The sequence below is a fragment of the Rousettus aegyptiacus genome, unplaced genomic scaffold (assembly GCF_014176215.1).
Source record: "Rousettus aegyptiacus isolate mRouAeg1 unplaced genomic scaffold, mRouAeg1.p scaffold_m13_p_3, whole genome shotgun sequence".
Lineage (NCBI taxonomy): Eukaryota > Metazoa > Chordata > Mammalia > Chiroptera > Pteropodidae > Rousettus > Rousettus aegyptiacus.
The window spans coordinates 165,972,044-165,997,181 of record NW_023416306.1 but is presented as its reverse complement, the minus strand read 5'-3'; the positions used below and the strand labels follow the sequence as shown (position 1 = coordinate 165,997,181).

Below are 25,138 nucleotides of genomic sequence, written 5' to 3'. Positions count from 1 at the left end.
GATCTAGTGATACGAGACTGCCACGAACTGGGTGTTGTTGAAATTTGGTAAAGGGGGAAAGTTTATTCTACTGTTCTCTCCACATTTGCACACATTTTTTCTTTATTACTGAAATTCCAAGTTACCTCCTGCAATAGAGGGAAAAATGTAGTAGGGAGGAGTGAAAATGGAGAAGCGTAATCATAATTGTCTTTGCTGTTTGAATACTAGGGGAGTTGATATTTGTGGAATATAATCCACAGTCCAGAAACTTTATTATTTCATCAACAATGCAGAGCACTAGAGCTTAATTTAAAATCTGTCCCTTAATCTTAGTTGGGTGATAAAGTGGTTAGCCGTTTAAGAGCTGAATAACAGAAACAGCAATGTGGTAGACATAGAGAAGTGTAAGGAAGACATGGCTGTTCTCTTCAGAAAGGTTGGTATAGGACTTAATACTTTTGAGATACCGCTCTTGTTTAGAGGAGAAAACACTAAATTAGGGATCAGAATGCCTAGGATTTAGCTGTGGCTTTGCCATTTTACTATATATATTTTTACTTTGGATAAATCACTTCATTTTTCTACCTTTATTGCCTTATTCAGCGATAAGAGGATTGAAGCCTGTCCTGTCTACATTGAAACTTAATGTGTGAATAAAATGAGTGTGTGAAAAAACACTTGTAAACTGTATATCCTTGTTAAAAGATATTTGCACTGCAGTCACAGGAATGTAAAAAAGGGGAGACGTGTCGTTACTTTTCTGTTCTGGGTTTTTTTAATTTACTTTTTTAAAGTTATGGTTAAAAATACTATTTTAACCAGTTTTAAGTGTATAGTTCTGTGACTTTAAGTCGTTCTTATTGTCGTGCAACTGTCAACACTATCTCCAGAACTTTTTAAATCTTCTCCAACTGAAACTCTACCTATTAAATACTAACTCCCCAGCCCCTGTTCATTCATCCTGTTTCTTCTACCTTCAATAACCTTTCCTTTTTTACTTGAGGCACTCCTATTCTTGAAGGTCTGGCTATAAACTAGGAAGCCAAATGGTAGTCTTTTTCTTAATTTCATAAAAGATCCTATTCAAGATGTAATCAGTGCTGTATTCCCAGGGCCTGTCCAAGTACCTAGAACATGGCAAATGCTCAGAATTGAATGGGTTGGTGAGTAAATGGATAGATGGATGGATGTTCAGGCGTGAAAAATGAGTTATCCTGCCATCAAGCGCATGTACTCTTATCTGTAAATAATCAGAAAGACTCTTTTGTTTTGATTTCATAAGCTGTCCTTTTAGTTGTCATTTTTTGCTTACCATGAAAGATCTTTTTAAGCGTCAAAAGTCACACTGTCAGGTGTGTACTCACTTCTCATTTCTGGAAGGAACTATATTTGTCTGCTCTAGAAATTTTTCCTTCAAACATTTAGGAGGAAAAAAATTGCAAAGATAAAGTGTTCATAAGAACCTGAATGCCAAGCCTGGTTTTGAAGCTTACCAGCTCTGTGACCCTGGTTAAGTAACTAATCCTTCCATGCTTCATTTTCTTAACTTCCCAGTCTCTTCTTATGGGGAAAAAATAATAGACTGACTTATAGCTCCCATTATTGAGAAAATTAAAGGAGTGAATTCATGTATATCGCTTAATGACAATATACATGTATCTTCAGATTTTTATTTCTATAAGAAGCTAACATTTAAATTCTAGCTATAAGTTTTACAGGTCGAAATTAAGCATTTAAATATAAACCAAAACAGTTTTGATTACTCTGGAAACTGGATGATGGAGGCGTGGGGGACTCATATTATTCTCTCTTACATATTTTTGAAATTTTTTGTGATACAGTTTAAAATTAGAAATGTGGCAAAAGGGCTTCTGTAGATCATGCTGAATCCTTCATTTCGGAGGTTCACAGTGCATCTTAGCACAGGAAAGATGCTAAAAAGTCCTGAAATAAAGAAAGCTATCAGACTTTGTTTATTCCTGCATCTTTCAAATTTTGACAAGATTCTTTGGAAATGCTGGTCTAGGGGGTGTTTTGAGGAGAGATGTTGATTTTTATTTTTTAAAAGATTCTCATAGGGTTGTTAATTTTTTGTTGCTTTCAACATGACTTTTTCCCCCCTCAGGTCTGCTTATAATCACTGAAGCGTATTTTAAGCCAGTTAGATCATCTGATTCAGATTGATCATGTCAACTATTGACAGAGGGCGCTTCCCCAGAATGATGAATCTAGGAAAAGGATTTGTCGGCTTCTGGGACCATTGCATCCTATGAGCCTCTCCTAGTCCCATAGGCCTCTTTTTCTCTTTCCTGTCATATTATCTAAAGATTGGATTTCTTCCTTTTTTATGTAGGAGACAGATAAAGCTTGCCTGGAATGAAAACATCCCTGGAGGGATTAGATTATGATTAACTCTCATTTCCAGTGTCTAAAGGTTGCAGATTAGATTAAGAAATAAATAACATGATACTGTGATCCATTTGGCATAGGGTTTTGGTTACCTACGAAATAAATTGAACTTGTTTCCTGAGAATTTTGAGAAAAATGGCTGTAGTACTAGAACTACACAGTCAGGGTTACCCCCAGGATTTGGAACTAGGGACCCATGGTAAACTTAAGGGTTATATCTGATCTTAAAAAATCTTTCCCACCAAGTCTTTCTAAATCCTATCTTTATTTTTGTTTTAGCGCTCCAGTAGGAGATATGAATGTCACCCAGATCGGTTCATCTTGAGTGGAATTCCCATTGACTAGGAGCTACTAGGAGGAGACTCTATCCCTAAGTCCCAAAGACACTTATTTCAAGCCACTTCTCTACAAGACCTCAGCTGTCCCTGTGGCGCCCATTATAGTGGCAAATGGCCAAGCATCCTTACGTCAGCCTATGACTTCTCTAATGCTTGCTAGCTGTTCTTGTGTGTCCTATAGGGCTGATGATGTCGTGTAATCTTTATATGGTTGCTTTAGGTTATCTAATTGTGCTCATCATGAAATTGAAATTTTTGTAAAGGCATTTTTGGCATGATATAAATCTCAAACAGACCAACGTTGTAGTGTTTTATGTCCCTACAAACTTTAAAAAATTCTCAGATGAAAATAATTCTGTGCGTGTGTGTATGTGTATGTAACTGTTTGTTAAAACACTTCATTCTTCATTATGAAGCTAGATTAACTGCCTCCTGGTTGGTTTCCTAACAGTTCCAATAATAGATTTTAAATTGTATTGTCTCTTAAACCTTTATCCCTTTTAGTGAAATAAATTTTATATATCCAGATGCTGTAAAGATTTATACCTATTTGTATAAACCCCATCCTCTCTTAGGATTTCTCTGTGTATATGTATATCTCTTGGCGGCAGTTCTGAAAGTTAAGGTTCTGCGGTGTGGAATTATTCTGCAATTGTTAAAATTATCTCTTACTAGTACTGCCTTGTCCACGTTAAGTCAAAATGTCAGGTAATAGCAGTATTTTTATTTCAGGGCCTTAGGGGCAGGATAGGTAAAAGTTTTTGTTTTACCTTTTGTCTCACTGTATTTATAATAACTTCTCTTAAAATTGCTGTGGAACAAGTAGCCTAAAGATATTTAGTTATAACTGTTCATTTGTCCTTCCCCCTCTTTCAGTAAAATGCCCAATATCACAGATTAAAGATCAATTTAAGCAGTTATATCTAAGGCAGAAAAACAACTAACTTAATTACTTGTCTGCTCTTCGTATGTGTGGTTGGTTGCCTCTAGGGATTAAAAAAATTTGAAAAATTTATTTTTAGTCTAAATACTTTTCCCTGTGATTTGAAATACTCTCTCTATAACTGTATAAAGTTAGTCTGATATGTTACTTTTTACTGTCATATAAAGTATACAGTTAATATATTTTAGGGCTCAAAATTGCGTTAGCACCCATTTATAATTGAAGGTTAACTTTACATTTTCTGATACTTTTATATGTGCGTTTGACAGAATGTCATTATTTGCAAATGCAGTTTTCAGTAGCTTGTTTTTTTTTTTTACTTGGAATTTGAGATACATTTGAAAAAATAAAATTATTTTTGTTTCATATCAAGAAATGGATGAAAAGAGGCTGCTGGATCCAGGGTTGAAAGTTCGTAAAGGCCTCTGGGATTATACTCCGAAGAACCAGCAGATGGAATGCCTGAGTGACTGAAGAAGATGGGTGCTAATGCATCTAACTATCCTCATTCCTGTTCCCCGAGGGTAGGGGGAAATTCCCAAGCCCAACAGACCTTTATAGGTAACTGTTCTAACTTCATTTTCTTTCATGAATATAAATAGAATTGTGTTTTTAGTGGACTTTTTGGATAAAAAGAGACTTGAGCTGTGAATAAGTTGTAGATAATTATTCCGTAGCATCCAGGTTTTTTCCCCACCAAATATAAACCTGGTTCAGTCGATCTTCTCTTTGGTTGTCTTAACCATAATTGCCAATTACCCTAAGAAAAGGAGCAATCTCCATTAGTGTGGAAATAGAGAAATACATGTTTCTTGTGTCCTACGCTATTTTTTTTCCCCCATACAAATACAGCGTTGGTGTAATTAAGGGGAAAAAACTCACAATTATATAAAAATAATATTCTTAATTTACAAATCGGCCTCTCATTTCCTAAAAACCCATGATTAAGATCTATAATACCTAATCCTTACTAGCCAGAGAACCGAAAGCATATTTTAAAATTAAGAATAATCCACTGTTAATCCTATTCCTTATTTAATATAAAAATGAATTATTTGAACTTTTTATCTTACTTTATAAAAACAAAGGTTAATTTTATTTGAATGGTTCAGGAATGTTTTCTGTAAACATTTTTAACACGAAATGTGTGTTAAAGTAAATGTTAAAAATGCATTTTCATTTGTTTAATTTTCTTCTTAGGGACATCATCATATTCTCAGCAAGGCTATGGTTGTGAATCAAAATTATATAGCCTTGACCATGGCCATGAGAAACCACAAGACAAAAAAAAGAGAACCTCTGGCCTTGCCACCCTCAAAAAGAAGTTTATCAAGCGTCGAAAATCTAATCGGTCTGCTGATCACGCCAAGCAGATGCGAGAACTCCTCTCTGGGTGGGATGTTAGAGATGTGAATGCATTGGTGGAGGAATATGAGGGAACTTCAGCCTTAAAGGAGCTTTCTCTACAAGCCAGTTTGGCTAGACCAGAAGCCCGGACATTGCAGAAAGATATGGCCGATCTTTATGAGTACAAGTATTGTACTGATGTAGACTTAATATTTCAAGAAACTTGTTTTCCTGTTCATCGTGCCATTTTGGCAGCAAGGTGTCCATTTTTTAAAACACTGCTTTCTTCCTCACCCGAGTATGGGGCAGAGATCATAATGGACATCAACACAGCTGGTATAGATATGCCCATGTTTTCTGCTTTGTTACACTACCTTTATACGGGAGAGTTTGGAATGGAGGACTCAAGGTTTCAAAATGTTGATATCCTCGTTCAGCTAAGTGAAGAATTTGGAACACCAAATTCCCTTGATGTAGATATGCGTGGACTTTTTGATTACATGTGTTATTATGACGTCGTCCTTAGCTTTTCTTCAGACTCTGAACTTGTCGAAGCTTTTGGTGCAAATCAGAACTGTTTAGATGAAGAGCTCAAAGCTCACAAGGCTGTTATTTCAGCACGGTCCCCATTTTTTCGGAATTTATTACAAAGGAGGATACGGACTGGTGAAGAAATCACAGACCGAACTTTGAGAACTCCCACAAGAATTATATTAGATGAGTCCATTATACCAAAAAAATATGCAAAAGTTATATTACACTGTATGTATACCGACGTGGTGGACCTCTCCGTTTTGCACTGCAGCCCCTCTGTGGGGAGTCTCAGTGAAGTTCAGGCTCTCGTCGCAGGGAGACCAAACATGACCAGGGCGGAAGAAGCCATGGAACTTTACCACATAGCACTGTTTTTGGAATTTAACATGCTTGCACAAGGTATGCAATTCTGATTTTTAATTTTGATTTCTAAAACTGCATATTTTTTTTCCAGATTGGCAACTCAGCCGATATATTCCACGATTTCAGTGTTTGAGAATTAAAAGGGTCGATTTATTTTGAATGTTTAGTAAATGACCTCTAAGTCAGAGAGAGTTATTATTAATGTAGCTTTTCATTTAGCATTAAACCAAGGATTCAAAACTAGTGACTAAGAGCAGTAGATGAGACTCAGGGCTCTTTTTTTCCTAATGTAAGGTGATAGATATGGCAATGTATAATTACCCGGCTACCACCCCACCTACACCCTGTCTGCACCCAAATTCTGAACTAGCCCTGTTTCCCAGATTTCAGGTTATTCTTGATCTAGGACTTCTTGGATAACTTAGATTCTCGTATATACACTCAGTGCCTTATTGAAGCCGAAGTGTTTAGGATAAGAATGAAAGCTTATGACAACAGTGAAGATACTCACAATTGGATACGAATTTATTTTAATTAAAGAATTGGGCAGGGTTTCTGATTTCAGTTTTAAAATATTCTATATCTTTTCAAGTTCAACATGTACATTAAGCAACAGCCTATAGTGTTAAGGCGTGTGAGGCATACTTAATGCTACACTCAGGTGCCTAGTTCATTTAATTTAAACTCAAATTTTTAAGATAGGACAGCACATTTTTTGTGTTATAGGCAAATGAATACACAAAAGTTACATTAAGAGAATATATATGTCTGTTGGTAAACAAAATCTTAACATTTCAGAGTTGAAAAGAGATCTTCCATAGGAGAGCAAAGGGAAATTGCTATCTTGACAAAATGCATTCTTATCTTTCTATGGCCATATATTAAAAGAAAACAAGCTATGTGACATGAAATTACTTGGGAAATTTAGCTAATGAGTATTTGCTAAAAGAATATTCGAAGTTACCAATGAGAAGAGAATGTTAATGGTTTGGGTTAAAGACATGAATTTAATAATAAAAAAAAAAAGCCAAGCACATTTTTCTAACTTGAAAATAATGTGTATTGTATGGCTAAATCAATAAGTTAATAGGACTCTGAGCAATAGAAAATGAAAGCCCCAGTTAAATCACATGTCAGTAATAAAACAAGAGGAATTATATAGAAGAAGGCATTGATAAATGTGAGAGAAAAAGTTGAGATTTCTGTTGCATAAAGAATATTTTAAAATCTTATTTTACTATTACCTTTTTAGTAATTGTACTAATTTTGTTTTATTACCACAATCAAAATGTCATTAAAATATTTTCTGATTAGTTCAAAATACAAATCATCATATTAATAATAGATTAAGTATCAGACTGTAGGAAAATTTGTTATCAAAAATAACCTGGTAGCTTGACTTTTTATTCCATAAAACCAAATTTGTCAGAAAATGCCTCTAGAGCAAAAGGTATAATAGGTTGCAACATTACCAGAAAAGTAGTCTCTATTTTCTCAAATTGATTTTATTTTTGACATGTTTAAAAAATAAGAAGCTAAAGTGTAGTATAAATACTTAGCTGTTTTAAAAAATGAGAAAACATCCTTAATATCGTTTTCTTGTTGTTTGTTGTTCTTAAGTTTAGAATGAAAAGTAAAATTGTGAGCCAGCTCTTGGATCTTAGATAATACTTAATCTAGAGTTCTTATCTATCTATCTATCTATCTATCTATCTATCTATCTATATATTTTCGTACTATATAAAACAACACTCCTTGCATGACCTTAATTTGGTTACTTAAAAAAAAGTTCCCTTAGATTTGGGTGTATATGGCTCTCTGTTTCCTTTCATTAGTCAAAATACAGAGTTTGGGTTATTTGGTGCTTTTTGTGCTGCATGTAGGCCTTATCTTTCCCCCAAGCCTATGATGCTGTTCGTGTTAAGGTTTATAACAGACCATTCCTTCAACATAATTTTTATCTTACTTCCATGGAAAGGAGAATATTTGGTCACTTGGAGAGGGATTTTATACAATGAAGTTTAAGAGCTCAGGTGCTAGAACCAGACGAACTGGATTTGAATCCTTCACTCCCATGTTTTAGCTTGTGTAATACTCTGAGGTTTCTATTGTGTGTAATGCATTAATGTCTTGCCCATGCATTCAGCATGATACTACTTATGTACCTTTTTGGAGAGAAGAAAGTAGTCACAAAATCATTTTCTGTGTTCTGTGGTTCAGACATAGACTCCCAGTTAAGAACAGCTGTGAGAAAGTAGTAATTAGTGTGTAATTAGTGATGACTAGAAAAGCCTGTTGGGTGACTCAGGGGTAGGGCCATGTTCTGTTCTTGCATCTCCAGTGCCTGGAAGATAGTAGGCACTCAGTAAATGTGTTTTAATTAATGACTGTTACCGTTTATTCCAAATCAGATTTAACTTTAAAAAATTAAAGCCCAGTTTTAAAAGGAGACAAATTCTATCAAGGGAGGCTGAGACTGTGAAACTAGATATGCTCTTCAAGGTGGAGAGGTGATTTAATAGTTTTAAGAGCATTGTAAAAAGAAGCAATATAGGCAGACAGCAGGAGTGATTTGGCAAGTAGTTAAAAGGGAGGATTCCTGGCCTACGCTGAGAATGCCTTTTTTTCAGAGAAGTAGGCAGTCACTGTTAGGGAGGTGAATCAACAGGTAATGGGTTTCAGCTTACTGGCTTGGCCTTTTAGGACTAGATTTAACTTCACTTGATTTTCTATGTAGCAAATTGAACATAAGTTTATATCTGTTTCCTCCAAAGCTGTAATATTATAGTAAAAGAATAAAAGAAGTCTAAATCCTCAAGGACAAAAAAACCTGAGAAGCAAACAACAGTGAATAAAAGGATATTGAAATTTTTGGAAGCCGGAAAGCAGATAAAGAACTGATGATTACTGGTTTGCCAGAGAGGAGAGGTCTGTTAACTTCAGAGCCGCTGAAGAGGACTAAGGAGAAGGAAGGGAGGCAGTTCCCCGGGGCACTAAGCACTCTGGAAAGCAGGGATAAGCGTGGTGCGGAACTCAAACGAGAGATGTGAGTTTGAGTCTGAATACTGAATGGATGGACCCAGTCCCCTACCCTGGAATTCACCTTTATACATGGTGTCAGAAGGGAATGGGATTTTGTTTGACTCCATGTAATGAAGTGGTTTTCTGGGTACCCTCCGTAAACAAGTCATTCCCCCAACACACCTGATCTGTACCACCTTTTATTAAGTTCCCATTTATATATGGGTCAGTCTTTTTTTGTTTCAGTGGTCCATTTGTCTGTTCTTAAATCAATATCACTTGCAGCCAGGCGGCTAATCCTGACCCTCCCATTCAGTTCCCTTCTCCATACAGCTCTGCAGCTAAACCCAAGAGACCCGAAATTGATTTTCTAAAAAAGTCGAACTAGAAAGAGTCCAAATCTGGAAATAGCTACAAGGGGCTGGGGTGAGGGGGGAAGGTACAAGGTTGAAATCTGGAATTATGTGAACGCCTACAAACTAAATGGTGAAATCATTCCTTTCCCCTGCTGTGGTCCAAGCTAGGCAGATGCAAGACAGTAAATTAGAGCTCTAGAAATGGTAAACAGCCCAAGAGTGCATATACCTATAGATACTGGTGTTTTGGAGTTCCATGATAAAATTGTGCTCAGAAGTTACACGATGAGAAGAGCAGTTTGCTTTCCAGTAGTTATACGAAGAAAAGTACAAATATTTGCAGTTTCAGTCATCCACGGCAAACCACAGTCCAAATATGTTCAGTGGAAAATTCCAGAAATAAACAATTCTTAAATTTTAAATTGTGTGCTGTTCTAAGTAGCATGATGAAATTTTACGCCATTCCGCTTCATCCCACCCAGGATGTGAATCATCCCTTTGTCCAGCGTCTCCATGCATATGCTGCCCACCCATTAATCACTTAGTTGCCATATTGGTTATCAGATAGACTGTCCGGGTGCAGTGTTTGTTTTCAAGTAACCAGTGCTTCATCCCAACGCCTATGTCGTTCACCTCACTTCATCTCATCGCGTAGGCATTGTATCTCACGTAATCACAAGAAGGGTGAGTACAGTATGATAACATATTTTGAGAGATCACATTCACACATCTTTTATTACAGTATATTGTTATACTTGATCTGTATCATTGTTGTTAATCACTTACTTTGCCTAATCTATAAGTTAAATTTTATCACACAGATGTATGTACAGGGAAAAAACATGGCGTACTTAGTGTTTGGTACTGTTCGCGGTTTCAAGCACCTACTGGGGGTCTCGGAACATATGCTCCGTGGACAAAGGGGGACTGCTGTAGTCAGCAAGCCTGTTTGTCAACAGAGGTTCCAAACAGCTGTTTACTGCCTTACTCTTAAATCTGAAAACTGTCTCAGGCTCACTGGATATCTGAGAAAAACTTCCAAATTGAGACAGAGATCAGAACAAAAAGAACAAAGTGCTAGAAGAAACAAAGTGAAGAAGCAGGAAAAAAAACCTTCAATTGAATAAAAATATCCTTATATAAAAGAACGTTTTATTAAATCAACTGGACACAAATAGAATTCTATAAAAGTAAAAATAGGAGCTCTTGGAAATAAGGTAGTAGAAATGGAAAATATGGTAGAAGGATTGAAAGGTAAAATTAAATCATGAAAATAAAAGAAATGGACAACTGTAGTATTCATCCAGAAGTGTAACATCTTAACAGACAGTGGTTTTAGAAACATGTACCAGAGAAAACGAAGAGAAGACATCATCTAAGGAGTAATACAAGTTTCATCCCTTTGGCTAAGGACCACCAGAGAAAAAGAGAAATTCTAAAATGTTGCATAGAGTAAAAAATAAGATTCCTTACAAAGAAATAGGAATCAGAATGGTATCGAAATTTCCAGTAGCAGCAACTAAATACTACAGTACAGTGGCATAGTGCCTTCAAGATGCTGGTGGAATATAATTTTAAACACAAAATTCTATACTTAAACTGTCAATGAAGTGTGAGACTAAATAAAGGCATTTTTCAGTGTTGCCTCCAAAAATTTAACCTTCCCTGCACACCTACTCAGGAAGTGACTGAGGATGTATTCCACTAAACAAAGTGCACCACGAACAGTGAAGTGTGGAGTCCAAAAAATGGAGTCCAGCGGAAGAAGGAAGACAGGGAAATCCTGCGTGCTCACTGCGTGTTCGGTCTAGCGGGTGCGTGTCCAGTCTAGACTGGACCAGGAGGGCGAAAGGCTCCCTCTGGAAGAAGGCAGTTAACTGAATGTTTGAACACTTAAGTGACAGGTGACACTGAGTGTTTATGGATCTTATGGTGCCTTTATGAAGAATTAGTAGATTTATGGAAAATGGAGCAAGCAGGAAAGGAGAAAATATCTCTAAGAAAAAAATTATATTTGGGAGAAAATTCTAGTACACAGCTGGGCTCAGCAGTAAACAGTATTTAAATAGTCATAATACTAACACTGAACATTGATTTAATAAAAACTACAGAGAGGTAAATACCAGAAAAAAGAAGTAAAGAACTGAGAGCGGTTACCTCTAGGGAGCAAGACTGGGAGTGGAAAAGAGAGGGCAAAGGGTTTTGTTTTTAGAGTAAGCTTTTTATTACGGCTGGATATAGAACTTTAAAAATTATGAGCATATACTGCTTGGATTACAAAATTAATTTTTATAATAAACCTATGACAGTGCTCAGAAGAACCAGAGAGACCTCGATAGGCCACAATCTGAAAAACCTGGGGAATTTATCATATCTATCAGGAATATTAGCTAATGAGATCATGCTTATAATTTTAGTTTACAAAGGGCTTTCACGTTCTCTCATTTGATCATCCTGACAATTTATAGGTATGGCGGTGCTCAGATATTAATAACTAGCCTTTTCCCAAGCTTGTAAGGGATGCAGTTATAACTCAGACCAGCTCTTCTGACTACAAGCCCAGGAATTGGAACAGGGCAAGAGGGTAGCAGTGTGCAAACCAGTTTCCAGGGGTGAGGGTGGAAGGCCACTGTGGCCTGGTTGTAGGACCAAAACAGACTAGTGATTGAAGATCAACTCAGAGGAGTCTCAGCCAGGAACCTGACTTGTGCTGAAACACTGGGGGTGGGGCTACACACTTACAGGAGGTAAATGTGGGCCCCGCTAGGAGTTTTAAAAACTGGGGACAGGGGCCTGAGTAGGTCACCACTCAGACTTGGCTTCAGAGCACTTAGCCAGAGAACAGAGGGCTTTTCCCGAGTAGGCTATTCTTTCTTGAATAGGCAAGTGTTCCTGTATTGGTTATTTGACTTTTTTGGCTGTCCAGCAGAAGGACCTTCCTAGTTTTTTAATTCCTTGCTGTATAGGTCCTGAAAGAAGGCAGAGCCCAACTCTTAGTGTAAAAACCTAAAAGATCACATACTTGCTTTCCTAGCCTTCTGTGTGGTTCAGGCTTAAGCATGTAACCTAGACATTTTTAATCTAGAATTGAAAGCAGGGACTATAGAGAATTTTTTTTTGTAAGAGGAGAGGCAGCAACACCTACTGGGAAAAGAAAGGTCAGTGGCAGTGGTGCCAGTGATGGCATTCACTGTCAAGCAGGCAAGCAGGAGCGGTAGTGGCCAGGGTCCCAGGGCGGCACAAGGTGCTCACTGGGCTGTTTCTAGTCCTCACTCCACAGGCTTCCTTCGCTCTCCTTTGTTTTCTGAGCCTGGTCTCCAACTTTCCCAGCACCTCTTTTCTGTTTAAGCCAACTGTGGATTTTTGTGGTTGCAGCTTAGAGGTCTGGTTGAAAACTACTTATATTAAAAGGATTAGTATATAAAATTCCAAAATAGAGGACTAGATTGGAAGAGCCTGAAATGAAGGATCATGTGTTTGATCACTGACTTTTTACTATGACCTTAACATATACTATGTAAACAGCTCTGAAAATGTGAGAACGGTGAGAATATATTGATTCATAATTTTTTTGAGTAAAAATCCACTCTTGAGAACTGAGTTTTCTCATGAACTTTAACAACCGACAGGCCTACCATAAGAACTATGTTTTCTTGTCATAAATACTGTTGCTCCCCAAGCAAAAAGGCCCAGAATTAGCACTGACATGTGCATGCGTATTCCAGTGCGGGACATTTTATCTTTTTTCATCTCGATCAAACATGTATTTTTAAATCTTTGGAATATAAAATTTATAATTTTAGTTCTAAAATGAACTCTAATACATTGCCCATATTTTTGGTCATAATGCATATGATTATATTTTATTGAATTAAAAATCTAATGGGGAAACAACCGAAAGCAATGACCTAATTTTTTCCCTTAGCAACTTGGTCAGATTCCAAGAGCTTGTGACTTGAAACAGATGCAAACTAGCAAAGACCGACCGGCCGTCCCTGCTCACTAACCCGGTCCCCTGTCTTCCCATCCTCTCCTTTGTCCCCACGTTGACACTGTTGCTTCTGTCTCAGCACGTTGAGCAGGCAGTTCATTTTACTTCAGTCTATAATTGTTTCCTCTTCAGCAAATTAGTCCGAACATACTTCCCAGATGGAGCTAAGTTAAACAATTATCAGTAGATCAGAGTAGTAAATGTAGGTTTCAGTTAAACATGTAACAGATGAATTTATCTCAGTTTCAGGAATAGCAGTTCAAATGACTCAAGTTATATATCTCTAATAATGAAACTTAGTGCTTAAATTTTTTTACTCAATTATGACAAGTTCTAAAGTGTAATTTTTAATTGCATATTTCATTTTAGAACTTAAATCATTTTCCACGTAGACTACAAACATTCCACCTGTGACCCTCTGCTTACACCTTTCTTCTGTCTTGGAATACCTTTGTCTTTGATCACTAAATGCAAATTTTACCCTGTTGTTCAAGACCAAACTCACATGCTACTTGCCTTGTTTTGTCTTAAGCATTCCAAATTAAAAGTCTTTTGCTTCCTTCAGACTTCTAAGACACTTATTTTTCCGTTAAGTTTTTACATGTTCTAACTTGTTTTGGAATTATCTATATACCTGTCTTATTTCCTTTGTCAATTATGTACTCACAGACAAGATCAAAATCTTGGTCATCTTTATAAATCACCCTAAGAACCTAATATAGTGCTTTTCTCTTACTAGACTCTCAGTTGCATGTTTTGAATTACCTTTAATACCTATGAGACCTGAGTATTTTTTATTTTTTTAAAAGGGAAATGCATATAATGTTTAACCCTAGAAGTTGCACATAAAATGAAAACACTGAACCTCAAGCTAGAAGATTATATGAAGTATTATTGATAAAAGTAAGTTTAGGTGGCATCTAAATGGTATATAACTTTCTACCCTTAAACTCAGTTTTAAGTTAAATTTCAAATAAAATTGTCTCACCAACTCTTTGTTGGTCTACTGATATGAAATAGAGTATCAGTAAGATTTAAAATATTTATGGAAGCCAGTCAAAGCTGTTAATCTTTTGAAGCCAAAAGAGTTTAATCTAAGGGCAATTCTTTTGTACTAATTTATAATTTAGATTTAAAAAAAATTATTTCATATTTCAATAAAAATATTTACAGTTATAAAACAAGTATAATTTAAAATTATGTTAAAGTAACTTAGACGTTCTTATTCTAAATTAGGCATTTTCTACTTTTTTGTCCTATGTAATTTATTATGGAGTTGCCATTGTTGGTTTCTTGTCTATTGAAGGTGGAGTATTTATTCACCTTTATTTGAAAACTTAAAAGACAATGGGTATAAATTAATATTATGGCTTGTTATATGACTTTGCAAATGTAAATGTTTTGGGCCACATTGTAGCCATAGCAAAAACTGTTATTTCTAAAATATGTACAGTTCATTTAAAGTATAGTCTTTTATTTCTTTGTATTTAAAATTATGTGGTGTTTAATTAGAAGCCTTTCTCGATGATAAGCAAAGCCTTTTCTTTGTCATACTGAAATTCTAAGGAAGACACGTTCTGTTTTATTTTTTCCCAACCCAAATTGTGTGTTTATTAAAGTCAGGATCTAAGAAGTTGGATTTAATTTGAATGGGACAGACATTAATATAATAAGAAAAAAGATAAAACTGTACTCAGGTCAGTATTGATATGAACACAAACTTTGAACAACACAGAACTACTCTGGGATAAGAAAGACCTGAGAATCTATATTATATAAAGAATATATTGAAGTCTGTAGTTACCATGAAGATAGCTGATAGCACCTCCAGTGATGCTGCCCAATGCAACATGTCTTGAAACAGAGAAAGACTTGTAAACTTCTGGTATCACATTTTGTGTTGAATTGAAATATTTTTCACTATATTTCGCATGTATCACCGTTTATATATATATATATATGTGTGTGTGTGTGTGTGTGTATATATATATATGACTTTCAAAGTAAAACAGCACAGTTATATCAACTGATCAAAACTTTTGATGTCAGTAGGCCTAAAATAAAGCACATAGTTCTTTCAGGATCTTAAAAACTAATTTTTAAAATTTCAGGTTAGCCTATATTGCTATGCAAGATTCAATACCAGGGAGAAGAGAATTAAGCAGTTTTTTTTTTAATGCTCTCTATATCTAATTTTGAATGCTCTTTGTGTCTAAATGACAGACATTTCACCTACTTTGTTTCATTTCATCCTCACAGCCATTCCTGGAAGCTTGGAGAATGGGTTTCTAGTTTGCCTGGAGAGGTTCAGAGACAACAGTGCCCAAATTTAATGGTATTTTATAAATATGAACTTTGGGGTTATAACTGTGTTCCAGTTTCTGTATGTGGCTCTGCCACATACTAACCATATAAATTCTGTCTGGGTTTCTCAACTTGAGCTCGTTTCTTCTTCATGGAAATGCAAGTAGTATATATACATTTTGCCTGGCTTACAGGTGGCAGTGAATAAATGTTTTAAAAACTGAATTGTGTTAACTCCTTAGGAAATCTTTCTATAGATAAGAATTGAGTTATTTTCCTTTCACATCATTTGAAAACACAGCTCCAAGTTTCCAAAGTCTAAAAAAATTACCAGACTCAGACTTTTAACAATGACACACATGATTATAATTGCAGGGAACGTTCAATCTCAGCAAAGGAGGACCATGGAAAAGTGATCCACAGAGCTTCCCTCTGGTGGTGGGCCTTTTGAGCTAAACTCCCACTTTGATTCAATTACAGCCCTTTTTCTCTTAGAAACACTAGAAGAAATGGCCTGTTGCTTTTTCCTAAAGCTCCAACTTGTTTTTATTTTTTTGACTCTGCCATAGTCAATTTTTGAATACTCTCTATAACCTTCCGTGGGCCAAGGAGTATAACACTAATGGCAATCCAAGATGCAGGTTATTTGGTATGAGGAAAGTAGGATTGGGGAGGGCCTCTGTGGTGGAGCAGGAAAACGACGGGAGGGAATAAGTCTGCCCTGTACAGATATCCAGGCCTTTCAAACTCAGTATTGAGATACAGAGTTGAAGTTTTCGCCTTAAAACCAAATATTGCACTTACCTCCTAAAATATCCAAAGTAGAAGGACTCTGACCAGGTACAAGCATTCTATCTACTGGTTTTGGAAGTGGCTGGAAGAAACTATTCAAAGAATATAGATCAGTAATGATGATATTTAGCTACTGCTGTGTGCTGGACACTGGGCTCTCTCTGTGGAGTACCCCAGTCTTCACAGTAAGCTGGTGGTAGCTGCTGGCATCTTCCATTTTAGAGATGAGGAAACAGAATTCTTGAGTTATTTCTCAAGGTGACTTCTAGTGACCAAAAGATGGATCAGAAAAAGAATTTACATTCAGTAGCTAATTTTCCTATATACTTTGCACTTTAAAAGACTTTAGATAGTATGTTCAGTAGCATTTATAAATAAACCATCTCCTATAGCAACTTTAAATTTGAGTTTATTTCACAAACAGTTTCTGCTCATTGTTGAAAAGGAATGATGCAGAAATATCGCCTAAGGTGTATATTCACCCACTAGCATTCCTTTCCCCAATTCCTTACTGATGACATACTTTGGACAGTTTGATGAGTTTCCTTGTAAACCTTTAATACGCAGGTGTGTGTGTGTATATTTCACATGCATATCTTGTTCTGTTGTAGAATAAATAGCACCATCCTATACATATTACTCTGTGTTGCTTTTTCCATACTTAATGAACTTTGAAAAAATTGTCAGTACATATAGAGGAACTTTATTTTAATAACTGCATTTTTCGTTGTTTTTGAAGATATAAGCAATGTGATAATGGTTGGATAGTCAGGTAACACAAATAATACAAAAGGCGTTTAGGAACCCTTCAGTCTCACTCCCAGTGAAAAACACTGTTAACAAATAGTATCTTTTTATAAATCCCTCCTAAAGACTGAATCTTAGTTTGGAGTGTATTTATGGAACTGCTAAAACATTCAGTGAATATAAACTGTCAGAAGGTTCCTTGCCTCCAACTATTTTTCATATATTTTGATGAAAAGGAATATCAGTTCCTACTATAAATTAACCTGAGCTAACCTCACTAAATGTGTCTCCACAAAGGGGGTGACTTTGATATATTAAAATGTTTTGAGCTCTGTTTTGGTGCTTTTCACTAAAACTTTTTATATACCCATATTAGCATTGACATGTTGATAAAACTTCAGATAAATTATTTACGTTATTTGAAGGTGAAATAGTCTCGCAGCTGAAAGTAGTGCTAGAAAAGAGAAAACACAATTTGTACACTTAAACGTCTGTTTCTAACCACATTCTTCACCATAATAGAGTTAGGCCTCTTTCAGAGTGGATTAGTTTCAGTGTTACATTTCCACTGTCAAGTGTACCTTCCTAATTGAAGGTTTCATTCAAGAACATTGCTGCATTGTGACACTGGGATTCACTAAAATATTTCTAGATAGTACATGGCTATCACTGGTTTTCTGAACCTGATATTGGAGTTTATATCTAATTATGAGAGGTTCAGGACATTTTCTAAGCTAAACCGGGATTAAATAGTTTCTTTGTTATTCTTTTGCCTCATCTTAAATTCTGGATTGATAGTTTTTTGTATTGATAGTGTAAATAATAAAAATACTGTGTCTGAAGTCTCCAGTGGTATGAACCCCACTCCTAAACTACATTTTTGATGTCAAGTTTTTAGAGGCACTAATTTAAATAGAAGTTGATGGATACAGTATTGTAATAGCTCTGTAAACCCGAGAGAATAGCACCTGAGTTTTCAAGCAAATTAAGATAAAAATGGACTATTATAGGAAGTGGGGATGGGAGGGCTATAACCTGTCAATCAAATGGACCTTTGATAGAATTAACACTATGATTTCTATACTTTACTCATTTACCAAACATCTATTGAGCTCTTTCTGTATGTCAGGCTCTGAGATTCAAGTAATGAATATGCTACTCTAGCAGTACCAGTAGGCAGTTACTATTGCATGGTAGGAGAGCACATAGGAAGAAGAGGAGCCCCAGACCCCAACAGGGGGTCAAGGAAGGGGGGACGGTATCAAGAACTGCCACAGAAGCTGAGATCTGGAGAATGAATAGGAGTGAAGTAAATAAAAATTGGCTGTAAAGGGGAGCCCGCCAGGTAGAGGAAACTATGATGAGACCAGGGCCCTTTCTGCTGGGTGCGATAGATTGCAGAGATAAGAGGTGTGACAAGAAATGAGGCTACAGAAGCAAGCAGGGCTGTGTATAAGAACTGGGTAGACATTTGACTTTATCTTGAGCATAGCAAGTCCTATGACCTGATTACATTTGCATTTTCTGGAACATTTCTGGCTGCTGCATGCAGAGACCATAAGAAATGTTCCAGAAGTAGTGAGTTAAGAAGAAAAAGTTAAGCAGATAAAAGTCTAAAAATTATATATCAGAAGTTTTTAAAAAAATTTCTTACTGTATATAAATTCATTTATTCCATAGAATTTTTTGAGCACCTGTGTTTTGCCAGGCACTGTGCTAAGCACTTGATTCACATTGTCCTCTGTAGTCATTACTACCTTCATTTTGCAGATAAACTGAGGCTTGAAAATATTGTCACCTGGGATTACCTCATGGAAGTGTTAAGATCTAGATTTGAATCTGGTCTTCCTGACTCCAGAGACTTTGACTTCCTCCTTTTAGGGAGAAGAGAATATGATCTCTGCAAGAAGAAATCATCTGTGAGGTGTGTTGTTTTGAAGGGAGCACGTGATCATCTTTAAGAGATAACCAGGAGATATAAAAAAACTTTCTGAAAATCATAATTACATATTTCTACCCCCAAAAAACTTTGGATTTTTCTTTTATTATAATAGAATTAAAGATACTGACTTACTGTTTTATCACTAGTGGGGAAATGGTTTAAGGATAGTAAATAAGGTGTAGGTGTAAATGGGTATTTTTTTAGATAAAGAGCTGTGAACCTGAGTTTTTCACATACTGAGGATGAGTATTGTTTTTATTTAACTTGTTAATAAATGATCTGTGAAAGAAAAGTGCACAGTATTTAGGTTGTCACTGACTTTCCATCACCTTTATGATCTTTTTCTCTGCTTTCTTGATATTTATGCTCCCTTTCTACCCTCTCCCATTCCCCACAAATCCCTGTGCTTGCTTTTGAGATGAAATATAATAGTACAGTAGGTACCCTCAATGAGAAGACTTAATTATAGTAAGTTCCATTTATTTAAAGTTGACCACAAGTTAAATGATGTACTAAATGCTATGTATATATTATTTAATCCTCAAAATAACCTGATGAGGTAAATTTTGAGGATTAGGAAACATTTTCTAGATGGGGAAATGGGCAGAATTTTACACATCACACAGCTAAAGGGAATTTGGATAGGGTCTCTGGTCAGTCTGACCCTAGCGGTGTATCTTGCATCTCTCTTTCAGCAAGATGCCTGGACATAGGAACTTGTGTTCAATTTCCAGGTGTCTAGCTACCCTGAAGGTCACGGTTAGACCCCCCCTGAATTGTAGTATAGCGGAGGCTTATTTATGGTGCCTGTGTGCAGAGAACTGATGTCCCATGAATACTTTTCTTTATGCTGTTCTCACCCCCAAAAAACACTTAAGCATAAATATTAAAAATGTCATATTAGAGAACACTTATAAAGCAAACATTAAAAAAAAATATAAAGCTGTATTCAATTAAGAATCTTAAGGGTTCTTAAACTTAGTCTTCCTTTTTTTTCCTTTTCGTGGCTTAAAGAGAAATCTTCAGTCTGTTATCACTGGCCGTCTGTGAGCTTTAGTCTCCTCTATTTACTGAGTTAAAATTTCTTCCTTGAAGGTTTTCAGCTTCTTTCTCATCCTCGTCTGCTTTTCCCTCTCGCACAGCTTGGCAGAAGCTTACGGGGGGGAATAGTGCAAGTGCTCAGTGTACATTTTCATGCACAGGCAGCCTGAATCTCACTGATTGCCACTTTCCCATCAGAAGGGAGTAATGTTCTCAGAGTAGAAAATCTTCTCATTTCTTTTCCAGTGTTTGCTTGGGTTTTGTGGTCAGTGATTGAATTTATACTGAGCACCGAGGGAAGGAGCTCGCGGCAGCTTTCATAGCCTGCTGATTTTCGTTGCTGTTAATTTGGCTTTTTGAATAGATAGAACATTCACATGGAACAGAATTCAAAAGGTACAGAACAGTACTCAGCAAAGAGGCTCCTGCCCTCCCAACTTTCTGTCCCTCAACCTCTCAGCCCCCTTTTACAGAGACAAGCAGTGTTTAAGTCACAAAAGGAAAAAAAAGAAAGACTAAGTTTAAGAACCCTTAAGATTCTTAATTGAACACAGATTTATTATTTTTTTTAATGCTTCCTGCATCGTTTGCCCATCCAGACAATCCAGAGGTTGTCTCAGGACACGACTTTTAAAATATATTGAAAGTAAACATAAAAAGATACTTGGAATAGGCCTACTTATAGTTATTAGTAATGCCTTTGAGAATTTAGCTATTGCAAGGAAATCTTATGACTATTAAAAGAGGCAGAAACTTAGAAGATATACTTCCATGTGGATAAATATGTTACACTTTAAAACTCTGCCCCTGTGTTGTCCGTCTCTACCCAGCGGGGATAACCGGATTCTGAACGTGAGCCCCAAGGGTATGAGCAGTGGAACCCAGACAGTCTCGGCTTGCTCTTTTTCTTTGCGGTGAAAATAGATTTAATCTAGATTTCTTGTTTTCCTCAGCTTTTCTGAGATGTAATTAACATAAATTGTATAAGTTTACAGTGTACAACGTAATGATTTGATAAATATATAGGTTGTGAAACGTTTACCATAATTAGGTTCGTTAGCACATCCTTTACCTCACATAATTAACGTTTTGTTGTCGTGATGAGAGCGTTGAAGCCGTGCTCTCCTAGCGGCTCTCAGGTGCACAGCGCGGTGCTCACCGCAGTCCCCACGCCACACGATACTCGTCCCATGACGGGAAGTTTGCACCCTTTGAACGATGTCTCCCCAATCCTCCCACCCCTCAGCTCCTGGCACCCAGCGTTTTACTCTGTCTCCATGAGTTTGATGTTTTCAGATTATACGGTATCTGTCTTTGAATTATTTCACTTAGAGTAAAGCATTCAGGGTCCATGCTTGTTGTTACAAATGGCAGGATTTTCTTTTTATTTACAGCCGAATAATAATCTATTTTAAATATATACACTACAAATAATGCTTCGGTGATCACGAGAGTGCAGATATCTCTCTGAGATAGTGATTTCATCATCTTTGGAGATATATATGTATGTATGTGTGTATGTATATATCACACACACACACACCCAGGAGAGGAGTGGGATTGCTGGATCACATGGTAGTTATATTTTTAATTTTTTGAGGACCCTCTATATTATTTTATATAATGCCTGTACCAGTTTATACTCCCACGAACAGTGCATCAGGATTTCCTTGTCTCCATGTCTTCACCAGCAATTGTCATCTCTTGTCTTTTCGATAATAGTCATTCTAAAAGGTGAGACAATATCCCATGTGGCATCTCCCTGTTTCTTAGTGATGTTGAGCACATTTTCATGTACTTGTTGGCCTTTTTTAAATCAGATTGTTCACCATTGAGTTGTATGAGTTCTTTATATACTTTGGATATTATCCCTTTATCAGATACATGGTTTGCAAATATTTTCTCCCTTTCTGTAGGTTACCTTTCATTTCACTGATTGTTTCTTTTTCTGCACAGAAGCTTTTTAGTGTGATGTGGTCTCACTTGTTGATTTTTGCTTTTGGTGTTATAGCAAAACATTTTTGCCTAGACCTATGTCAGGAAGCTTTTATCTGACATTTTCTTCTAAGTGTTTAACAGTTTCAGGTCTTGTGTTTAAGTCCTTAATCTATTTCGAGTTGATTTTTGTGAGTGGTACAAGATAGGGTCCAGTTTCATTCTTTTGCATGTGGGTATCCAGTTTTCCCAGTACTATTCTTTCCCCCATTGAATATTCTTGGCTCCCTTGTCAATCGACCTACTTTTTTTTTTTTTTGGCTGACCTATGATAAACTTTTATCATAAAATATTAATTGCAGTTCTTACCACTCTTCAGAGAAGTAGTAAAGCTAGATACGGTCTGAGAGAAGACAGCTGAAATAGATCAAAGGAGTAAGTACCAAGGGCACACTGAAATGACTGGGATTATCCAATATGTCAGAAAGGGTATAGCTACTAAGATGGTCAAAAACACCGTAACAAGTGAACCCTAAGATGACCCTTAATGATTCCCATCTTCTGGTGTTCGTACCCTTATACAGCGCCCTCCCCTTACATGTAAGTGTGACCTACGGCTTGTTTCTAATCAGTATGACGTGGCAAAGACGGGGCGTCACTCCCATGGTTACCTTAAACTGTATGAGACTCCATCTTAGTAGCAGACTTACATTAGAGACCTTTTCCTTGCCAACTTTTAAGAAGTATGTTGTGAGATGGCCTGTTGAGAGGACCATGTGGTAAGAATTGCAGGCAGCCTCTAGGAACCGAGCATGACCCCCACCCCACCCCTGCCAATAACCAGCAAGAAGCTGGGCCCTTGGCGGCCGTGTAACCGCAAAGAGATGAATTCTGGCAGCAACCTGAATGAGTTAGGAAATGAAGTCTTCCCCAGTCGAACCTTCAGATGCGAATACAAGTCCAGCTGACACCTCGATTGCAACCTTATGAAACCCTGACTGAGGACCCAGGTAATCTGTGCCCAGACCCCAGGCCCACAGAAAATATGAGGTGATTTGTTTGTTGTCTTAATCTAGTAAATTTATGTTAATTTGTTAACACAGCAATAATACGTCATTTAATCTTAATGATTTTATTTTCTGATGTCAAAACAGATTAATATCATCAGTTTCATGTGATTTAACTTAATTAGGGAATAAGAGTAATTTCAGTTCAGTTCGTCACAGAGCCTTCGAGGGGGTAACGAGCCACCCCTCCGCAAAAGTGCAGTTCAGGAAAAGTAGTGGCGTTAGCCATGGTCCCAGCTGCTGCAGCTGGCTGGAGCCTACATTTGATATTCTCAGAGTTCAGTCATAACTATATCACTGAGTAGCTCTGACTTGTGGGATAAGGGAATTATTATAGGAGTGGGCCTCTCCCAATTGTGGAGGAAGCTGGGGCAGTGACGGTCTGAAAGAGAAAAGGGTGGATCCGGAGGAGTTGTCAGCCAGTCAGCCTGAGCCAAGCACACTGAGCTACAGAGGGGGGCTGCGAAGGGTGCACCTGGAGAGTGTTAGGTACGCAGATCTGCAGACAAGTATCTGGTGGTGGTGGCCTGGGGCCACTGTCGTCACCGGGGCTGCAGTTGGGAGGGAGAGCTGGACGTAGAGCAAAGGAAAGTAATGATGAGCTAAGACCCACAGGTATTTTTGTACCTGCCTCTCACCACATTTAGCTATGGGAACTTTAAAAGAGTCACGGCTGCTGCTTTTGCCTTCCAGATCTCACACGTTTCTCTTTGTCCAACTTTAGCTTGGAACCATACAGGGATAGAGATTGCAGGGAACAAGTCTAGCTTAAGCAAATGGCAGCAGTGTGGAGCAGCATAATCTCCCTTTTCCGTCTCCCAATCTAGATTTCCATCACTCTTTGCCAATACTTCAGCAGGTCTAGGTAGCCTGCCAGGTGGGGCGACCCAGATCTTCATCCGAAAGGTATCTGAGCTCTAGTTGCTTTATCCATGGTTGCTACAGTTGCCCAGTCTTCCTTATCACTGGGCAGAGACGACACCAAAAGATGCCTCAGTGAACCTCCTGGATTCCAGGGGAACACCTTCCTGCCTGTTGCAGTACCACAAACCTAGACCCTGGTCCAGCACTCTCAAGATCTACTGTCCAAGCCTCCCTCCCAGAACAGGGGCTGCTTTACCACTCAGACTGCGATTACGGGTGATCAGATCCTGATCAGTGGCTTGGAGGTAGTGAGAGGGGCCAGGAGCAGGTTTGAAGAGGACAGGCGTAATCTTTTCAGGTACCTGCAGGGACCTCACAAGAAGAGACACTTGTCCTCTAACAAGGAGTTGGAGCTGTTTCTCCCAACCGTGAAAATTCAGGCAAATCTTAGGGTCTAACATTGCTGGCTTATTATCCACCCAAATAACCCTATACTAGATTTCTGTGTCTAGCAGATCATATCAGGACTCAGATTTTATTATAGCAGATTTGCCCAGGCTTTGCATTCAAGTCTTTTTCTGTAGCCCTGATATCCTTAAAATTAAATCTCGAGCCGGAGTTTTGGTAGTCTGCCCCACTAGTGACGAGTTCATAAGTGTTTTAGGAAACTTAAACCTTTCAGCAGTGCTCAGTGCGGATTGTAATGCCGAAGGGAGGGAGACAGTGGGAAGCTCTTCAGTGATTGATGTGCGAGGTACTGGGGATACGGACAAAGATGGTGTTAGGAATGGAAAATAATGCTAATCGGAGAGAATTTTGAAAGGAAAATCAGTAGGACACATTGACAAGCTATACATACGGGTTAAAAGAGGGCAGGTCAGCACAGCTGATTGGCGATCACCAGGCTAGAGGAGCACAGTGCTGCCGGGCATTGGCCTCCCAATAGTATTTAAAATAACTCAAAAATCGAGTGGGGTTATTTCATCCTACATGTGAGGAGGTGATCCAGCACAGGGTGACGAGTGAGAGAATCGAGAGTTAGTGGTAGAAATGCCTGAATTCAGAGCCGCTCTGCTCCTTCTGCTACTTCACACGTCCTCACTTAGCTCTTGTTTCATAATTCCTGCCCTTAGGATTTGGAGTACAGGCAGGTAGGAAAGAA

General features: G+C 37.5%; 1 protein-coding gene across 7 annotated transcripts in view; it reads left to right on the top strand.

The window, feature by feature from the left end:
* BTBD7 (BTB domain containing 7) overlaps window positions 1-25,138 on the top strand; it is a 70,367-nt gene that overhangs the window by 17,944 nt on the left and 27,285 nt on the right. For 4 of the 7 annotated variants that reach the window (XM_016145475.2, XM_016145476.2, XM_036238593.1 and 1 more), the window contains exons 2-3: window positions 4,046-4,233; window positions 4,873-5,952. In XM_016145475.2, the coding sequence (XP_016000961.2) occupies window positions 4,152-4,233; window positions 4,873-5,952 (1,162 nt within the window). In that variant the 5' untranslated portion in view covers window positions 4,046-4,151. Of the gene's footprint in view, window positions 1-4,045; window positions 4,234-4,872; window positions 5,953-8,690; window positions 9,716-14,093; window positions 14,413-15,543; window positions 20,611-25,138 lie in introns of those variants that run through there. The other 3 variants (XM_036238594.1, XM_036238595.1, XM_016145480.2) reach the window with 3 other exon arrangements.